This window comes from Salvia splendens, chromosome 8 (genome assembly GCF_004379255.2).
Source record: "Salvia splendens isolate huo1 chromosome 8, SspV2, whole genome shotgun sequence".
Taxonomy (NCBI): Eukaryota; Viridiplantae; Streptophyta; class Magnoliopsida; order Lamiales; family Lamiaceae; genus Salvia; species Salvia splendens.
The window spans coordinates 16,615,279-16,624,017 of NC_056039.1; the positions used below are offsets into that span (position 1 = coordinate 16,615,279).

General features: G+C 36.7%; 1 protein-coding gene across 1 annotated transcript; it reads right to left on the minus strand.

Annotated features, from left to right (window-relative positions):
* Positions 1 to 229: 229 nt before the first annotated feature.
* On the minus strand, positions 230 to 5,988 carry LOC121745383 (protein NRT1/ PTR FAMILY 5.1). The gene is made up of 4 exons (XM_042139260.1): positions 5,685 to 5,988; positions 5,080 to 5,297; positions 3,110 to 3,666; positions 230 to 1,186 (listed from the first exon to the last, which is right to left on the minus strand). Exons 1-4 carry the CDS (start codon positions 5,785 to 5,787, stop codon positions 328 to 330), a joined length of 1,737 nt encoding a protein of 578 aa, XP_041995194.1. The 5' UTR covers positions 5,788 to 5,988; the 3' UTR covers positions 230 to 327.
* Between the last annotated feature and the right edge of the window lie 2,751 nt (positions 5,989 to 8,739).

Here is an 8,739-nt window from a genome sequence, read left to right on the forward strand (position 1 = left end):
AGGTTGGATATTTGATTTTTGTAGCAAAACATATTATAGTAGAGCTTTTGAGTACTCTCAAGGCCCATGGATTTTCCCTTACGCTTCAAAAGCGTTTTTCACGTAAAAATCGTTGCCTCACTTTAGTACCTATATTTCTGCTGATTGTTTGGCGTTGATAAATACTGTGCCACATTGGACTCTGCTTGTTGGCTATGGTAGCAGTAACCACCTTCAAAAGTAACACAGGTCAAATATACACACATATGTATTCCTCAATAATCGCTAATTTGTAATAAAATTACGGAGAAATAGAAAATCAACAACATAATACTATATCAAGATGATTCACACTTGCAACCCCAACGTCTTCCCTTCATTAATTTGTTGACGCCCTTCCACCTCGGCCGACTCTACTTTATACACATACTTATTGGACGCCAAGAGAAAGACGACCAAATTGAGCGCGGAGAGCAAGAAAAGAAAAGCATAGTAATAGTCCAAATGCGAGTCATTCACATTCTTCCCAATCCAACTCCTCTCTCCTCCCCTCCCGGTGACCTTATCCACCACTGTCACCAGGAAGCTATTCAAGAAGTTCCCGACCCCTATCCCGCTAGTGAAGAACGTCGTCCCGAGGCTCTGCATGTCCTCGGGCGACTGGTCGTAGAAGAACTCTAGCAGCCCGATGGCGTTAAACACGTCGGCCACCCCCAGCAGCACGTACTGCGGGAGGAGGCCGAATATGCTCATGGGGACCACCTGGTTGGGTCCCGTGATCCCGTGCGCGTCAGCCACGCGCATGCGCCGCACCTCCACGACGTAGGCCACGGCGATGGCCACGATCTGGATGACGAAACCGACGCCGATGCGCTGGAGCAGAGTGATGCCGCGCGGGTTGCCCATGCGGCGGTGCATGAAGGGGACGAAGTAGCGGTCGTACATGGGGACAGAGACGAGCATGGAGAGGGTGACGAAACTGCCGAGGGAGGCCGCCGGGATCTGGAAGGTCGGGCCGAGGTGGCGGTCGAGGGTGGTGCCCTGTTTCACGAAGAGGGTGTTGATTTGGGCCCAGATGGTGCTTGGGATTAGGGTCACGACCCATATCATGCACATGCCTAGGACTAGCTTGGCTCCCTCCACTTGGGTCACTGTGCATGCTTGTCTCGTGGATTTCTCTGTCTTGATTGCTGCCATGTCTAGGAACCTGGAAAATCATGAAGTTTGGTCAAAAGCGCAGATTTTTACGATAACGACGTCGTTTAATGAGCTTAGTCAGTCATGTCTACGCGCCACATCAATAAGTTCTGAGACGTAGAATGTAAGAAATTTTCTCTATGGAACCACAATCAAGAAAAAATTGACAATTATGATAATTGGCCGATCATATGATAACTTTGACATTCTTCTCAATTGTTCCATAATCTCATATTTAATGGAAATTATGTATGATTCTGCAAACGGAAAATACTATTTGGACAAAATATTCGACTACTTAAACGACGTCGTTTAATACACTTAGTCAGTCATGTTCGAGTGTCACGTCAATAAATTCAGACGCATAGAATGTAAGTAAGAAAGAACAATCAAGAAAAAATGTCAAAATTATGATAATTGATCATTTATGAAAGTCGTGAGATTGACTAGAATTTGATTGAACTTGATGATTTTTTTTACAATTTACCTTAAAAAACACTAGCTGGGTCCACTTTAATATTTTTACGATACTCCTATATCAGCTTACTGTGACCGATTTAGAAGTTTTATTCTTAGGCATGTGGAACATTATATAGGGACCATTCTATTTTAACAAAGATGCATATGCAGAGAAATGGTAGGCTGTAGTTTCTGGTGCGACTAACTTTTCACATTAAAAAGGGAAGATAGGACAGACACAAAGAAATTGAGTCAACTAAACTTTTATTTTATTTTAATGATTTTCCTTCTTGTTTTTGGTCCATGATCGCACCCAACATGGTAGGGTCATTAAAATTTTAAAAAACTACACCATTTCTGGAGCTGTATAATTAGGGAAACAAGAGTTAAGCCTTGAATAACAATTTCTACACATACATATAACTTAGCATAATCCAACTGTTCTGCCTGTCCTCAGCTTTCCACAAGTTATCCTCCGCCGTTAGAAAGAAAAGAAAATATTTGACACTTTATTCTCAACAAATATTGGACGACTGAGACACTTATTTCATCGACTACTAAAAAAGTTGCAACTCATTGTCATCAAATTTAATTTCCTATTAATTACCAATCAAGCTATGCATGTCCATAGGTTAATTGACACCTAACAACTTTAATACACATCAATATGGAGGATATTTGAATGTGACAAAAATAGGGTCGATCAAGTTGAAATTGAAAGAAAGTTAATTTAGCAAATTATTATTAACAAACTACAAAAAAGTTTGGGGACTACCATAGCTCTTAGAAAATGGAGTAATAGATTAGGACAGTTTATTGCAAGAAAAAAGTAGTGGTGGACCAAATGAAGCACTTTAAGGAAAACAAATTGTTATCATGGATGCATATGGAACATAAAAATTGTACAAAGGGTGGCACCACCTTTGCCATGACTGTGGAGATAACCTATTTGTCATAATCACACAACACTCAATAAAATGGTCCCTTCAATTTATATCCAGTGACAACGAATCTATTAGCAAATAAGACTAAAAGATTCCCATCATACTTACCTATTATAGAGGAGTCTTGATATTTGATGTGTCCATTATATTCTACTTTTTATATATTTAATATAGGGAAAATAGTACAATATGATATAATAAATTTATTGCTAAGGACTACCTAAGAGTAATAGAGTAGAAATTTTGAAGTCGAATAATTAAAGTTTCTATAATTGTATTCTCACTAACGCCTCTATAAGTCAAGCATGTCTGTCATGTGTAGTTTTGCAAACAAGGGCATAAAAACATGAATTTGCCTTACACTAACTTCCTTTTCGGTCCTGTCCGTGTAATACTTTTCATACTTATTTTTATTAAAGATCATATATTCTACTAACTCATTTTACTTATATTTTATTATTAAACCCGAGCCAGCCAACTTGTGACAATTAATAGCATACGAAGGGAGTATAAGTCAAAGAGAATCGGACCTGAAGATCGGGGTGTGATGGACTCGACGTTTTCTAGTAGTGACGTAATACTCCTGGTCGAGCTCATGAAGCTCGGAGGGATGGGCAGGTCGGTCAAGCCTGGCATTCGCGAGGGCGGTGACAACGACTCGTAGAAGGTCTTTAGCGGGCTTCCTAGTCCTCCTAATCTTGTGGCGATACAACGGGGTCCCGACATAGAAGATGATCAACGAGAAGATAAGGCCGACAGTTGGGATTCCATATCCGAGTCCCCATCCCAAGTTCTCTTGGATGTAGACGAGGCCGAGTGTAGCGAACAAGGCGCCGGTGAAAGCGCTGAACATCCACCAGTTGAAGAAGGAGGCCTTGAGCTTCTTCTCATGGGGGTTTAGATCATCGAATTGATCGGCGCCGAATGTGGAGATGTTAGGCTTTGTTCCACCGGCGCCTATGCCTATTATGTAGAGGGAAGTGTAGAAGAATGCTATTTGAGTAGTTGTGGCCTTGCTGCACACTCCATTTTCACAACTAGGCTTCAACATCTTCACCGAAACCGCCATGGTTAGGAGGATCATCCCCTAATTAAAAGATTCACAAATTCAATTATCCATTACTTCAAATAATCTAACACATCCAAGAAAATATACTACTATAAATGCATAAATATCATTTAATATTGTCTCGTACCGTCAAGGAAAAAAAGCTCTTGGCATATACCCTAATAAAGAATCTTATTTAGTTTCGTTACTGGTTTTAAAAATATAAAGAAAAATGAGTTCCGCTTACTTATAAGCCATCTGTCTATCAAATTTTATACACAGTTGTCATTTTAGTCTGTTCACAAAATATTATCCATTTTTTTTTCAATTTTTAGTAAGTGGGTAACATTTTCTACTAACTCATTACACTCACATTCTATTAGAAAACATATATATAAAAGTAGGAAATGTGTTCCACTAACTTTTTCAACTCTCTTTTCTTCACATTTCTTAAAATTCGTGCCGAATCAAATGTATGGAGTATTAGTTTTATAATAAAATATGAATGTGATAAGTTGGTGGAATATGCGTCCTACTTATCGTTTATGGTAAAAACGAAATAGGACTCTTAACGAGGGACGAACGAAAATGGCAAAAGATTCTTATTGGATTACGGAGGGAGTATGTGACTAGTCAATTAAGTACTCATTTCGTGAAATCTTAGTTGATAACATAATTATAAAAATGATTTGATAATTCTTACTTTGATATAGCCCGTCATAGAGACAGGTGAACGCGGCCATACCAAGAAACTCATTTTTAGTATATAATGAGAAAAGAAATAAAAAAACGAGAAACATCAATTTACAAGATATAACTAGCAAGATAGGTCACATTTCCATAATAAAATGAATGAAGCATCAACCCCACCTCAACCAACCAACTAACCATATAATTGTATGGATATAAGTGGTGCCTCATAAAACATGTGGAGAACCTAATACAGTCATTAGCAACACCATTAAATTGTGGCCCCCACAAACAAAAATCTGAGTCTTCTATTGGCCAACTTGGTTAGGTATACTCTATTATTGACCAACAAATGGCGTAGCATTGATGGTTAAACTTAGGTGGACAACGTGAAAAGTTCACTAACCAAAATCCAATTCCCACATAATCACAAAATCAAAAGTCACCTTACCAAATTTCACGAGATAAAGAAAACCAATATTTAATGCAAACATATACATAAATCCATGGTTGATTTTCGATTTTAACACAAACTTCACTTAGATTGTAGATACCATAAATTTCAAATTTTGTAATTACCACAATCTTTTAGTTTCTAGCTGTTGCAATAATCTGACGGGGCATGTTCCGACATACAGTGGAGATATTTCTTCTGGACACAGGATTTTTAAAAATTGTGTGAAATGTGGAAATGTTTTTAACCATAGTGGACGACCCAAAAATGAATAAGACTTGACTACAGTGGAAAAGAGGAAAACTTACTATGACATAAATCAAAGATGAAATGGTGAAAGTCCAAAAGCGGCCTAAGTAGGAATCAGCTATGTATGCACCAAGAATTGGTGTGATCCAAACGGCTCCGGACCAGTTGTTGACGTTTCTAACTGATGAAACAGTGTCTTCATGGAGTTGGGTTGTCAAGTATACTACCAAATTCGAAGCTATACCGTAGAAGGCCATTCGCTCGAACGCTTCGTACGCTGTGAAAAATTACTTGTACATTAATAATCGGATTCAACTAGACCAATTTTGAGTATGTATCACCTCAAAACAATTTAAAAAGAGCATGCAACTAATGTAATACTCCCTCCGTCTCAATAAGTAACATCTAGTTTCCAGCACGAGATTTTATCCAGTACTGTTTTCTGAGTTAATGAAGAAATATAAAGTAAAAGACAAAAAAGTAGAGATGGTATTGTTTTCATTTTAAGAAAGTATTCATTTTTAATAGGACAATCCAAAAGAAAACGTTTATTTTAAATGGGATAGAATGACTAAGAATTTTACAAGAAGAGTGATTATGTGTGTGATATTAAAGGGACTGCAGCTATTCCTTTTTAATGGGACAGAGAGAGTAAGTTTCTTACCAACGAGGAAGGCACAGGCTTTCCATTTACCGGTCTTGTCAGCGAGCACGGGGCGGCCATGGAGATCGACTGTGCCGTCTTGTGTGAAGCCTTTGGAATCCATGAACAATATATGGAATCAAACTTGGAAGGTGAGTGTATTTATGTTTGTGAGAAGGAAAGGGTTCATACAAGATACATGATGAAGAAGTAGGAAGTGAAGGTGAAGGGAGTGGGAATGAGTGGATGGTTATAAGTAGGCGGTGCGGTGTTTGAGATTCTAGTCGCTTGTTTAAGGGGATAATGTTAATCATATAAGATGCAACAAATGCTGGTTGGATCGGGTCGATTCATTTATTGGCTGCTTTACTTTAAATACTTAAAATTTCCCACCTTCATTATTGTCTCTATCGTATTACGTACAATATAAAATAGATACAAAATCAATACTCATTCTTATATTAAAACTAAAGCTAAAATAGAACTATTAAATTAGGATGATCAGCCGTTTATATCATATGGCATATCTATCAAATGTATTTATATACTCACTTCACTTCGTCCATCAAAAAGTATAAATTATTTTCTTTATTATTATTTTCACTTCGTCCATCAAAAAGTATAAATTATTTTCTTTATTATTATTTTTTTTAAAGTAAGAACTTTCTAATTTTGAACAACACATTACCCTTACACATCATTTTATTTACAAACTTATATCATTACACTCCATACTAATGACGCGAGTTCACTCTCCAATAACACTACTTACACTACCATTTATCTTGCTCTCTTACAATGCCAATTATTCATTAAACAGTGTCGAACTAAATGTTCATACTTTTAGGGACGAAGGGACGGATGGAGTGTGATGTGATCAATAGCTAACTTATTAGCAATCCAAAATTGAGACCATTTTTTAACCATTAGATTAGGAGATCTAGTGGTTGATATAATGTCAAGTAGATTTTATTTTAAATTTAAATAATTATTAAATAAAATTTAAGGGTATTAATATCAATTCTCTCTTATTAAAATTATCGCAAATCTTTAAATTTATGTAACTCCCTCGATTTCAAATTTTTTTCATAAAAAATATATCAATTTAAAGGTAATTTTATAAGGATTCTAACGAGATCTCAATTGCATATGTTCCGACGACGTTCAGATGATGGAATTTGATGATTTTTATTTCAGTTTTCGTACATGTTGATGAACAGATTTTTATCAACAAATACATAAAAAAATCTCAATATAATGTACGTAAAATCTCAATATAATGCATGTAAAATCTCAATATAATGCATGTAAAATCTCAATAAAATTGTGTTGATATTTTCGTGTACTTGTGTTAAAATACTCATATCATTGTGTTGATATTTGTAATACACTATGTTGATATTAAAAAAAACACAAAAATTGTGATATGATAATAGAATCACGATCTTACCCTTTTGTTGATACGTTCTCTACTATTTATTGAAATTTGTAAGATTTAATCTCATCCACTCATTTTGAAATCTAATGGTGGGGATTTGGTCTTATTTTGGATTATAATACTATAAGCAATAAAAGATAGACCCCGAATGGAGTAAAATAAAGATAAATTAGGAAATCAATATTTTTATAATTATGAAAGAATCGATGCTAGTATAGACTCATATGAATAATGTCGTAATCTAGTATAGATATTGCTCTTAATGGGTTGTTATAATTGCGTTATTTTTTTAATCTTTAATGTCACATATAAATATCAATTATAGTTGTCGATCCTTAAAATTGTAAAAAATGTAATGGCGATAACATACCATACATCAAATTAAAGGCGATATTATGAAGATTCTAAAGAAATCTTAGTTGCATACTTTCCGACGAAAAAATTTGCACGAAAAAATTTGCACGAAAAAAAAATTATTTGTATGTCTGTGATGTCTACAGGCATTATTAGGATGAACTAAGTAAATATACATACTAACCTAAGTCACTGCTATGATATCCTCTATCACAGAGATCTACAGATATATCCCTAACAATCCGTATCAAACTCAGCATAATCTCTGACTTTCAAAAATTATATTGTTTAATTTTATATTTTATCTGCTTTGATATCTACAATTATTTGTTTTTTGAATGACAAATGAATGCAACTTATTTTTCTATTGGTTTTTCAAATAAATATTTGTAGTCACAAGTGTTTAACGTGGTAGACTATATTTTTTGTTTTCTTTTTTTCTTGTAAATTCAATTGAACTAGAGAAAGAAACGAAGAAAATGAAGAACACAATAACAGAAAACGAAATAACTCTAGGTACGAGTCGAGTCAGGCTATCGACACCTCACTACGGAAATTGTGGGGCAAAACGCATGTCACCGGTGCGCGAATATGACCGGCAGCATTTGACCGGAGTAGGAAGGGCATCGAGGTCACTAAGGGCTCGAGTCGTGCTAGGCAACACTCGGGTGACAATGAGTTAGGGAACTAACATGATAGGTGGTCGGGCGGCCAACTGTGGCCAAGAGATAACGGTCACACCATGGCAGCACCCATACACCACCCACAAAAGTTACTCGAACATGGTGTCGGCTGACGAGAACAAAATTTGGGCATCGGGCAATCGAGGAGTGACTGAAGCCTTTAGGTTACCTTCACCGCCCAGCCCAAACATTCCTGGGTGCCTGTGATCCGTACAGATGAACAACCATGATACTGCTCGGCAGTGACCGAGCATAACTACGCGATACCCTCGGATTTTACACTATTTTAAGGCGGCCTTTATTTGGCCCGTTTTGAATGTCAAAATCACATTTCATGTCCATATTTTGCATGTTTTTATCTATTTTGATATTTTGACGTGTTTTGTGAGAAATATGTAAAATAGAGCCCAAAAAGATAGCTAAAAGTCGAAGTTGGAAATCTGGAGTTTTCAAGACGTCCAGCTGTCCGCTACAACACAGCCAGCGACCGCTGGCCGACATCAACCGCTGAACAGATAGCGGTCCGCTCCGGAAAAGTTGTGCTAAAACGAAGAACATGCCCAGCGACTACTCCAGAAGTTCCAATAGCTACGAGATGATT

Bases quoted from the DNA above. Each gene is read 5' to 3' on its own strand.
- LOC121745383 (XM_042139260.1), bottom strand. From the start codon at position 5,787: ATGGATTCCAAAGGCTTCACACAAGACGGCACAGTCGATCTCCATGGC. The intron at 3,667-5,079 runs GTAAGTTTTCCT...TCTTTTAATTAG, and splicing joins CATCTTTGATTTATGTCATA to GGGATGATCCTCCTAACCAT. The intron at 1,187-3,109 runs GTCCGATTCTCT...ATGATTTTCCAG, and splicing joins CATCACACCCCGATCTTCAG to GTTCCTAGACATGGCAGCAA.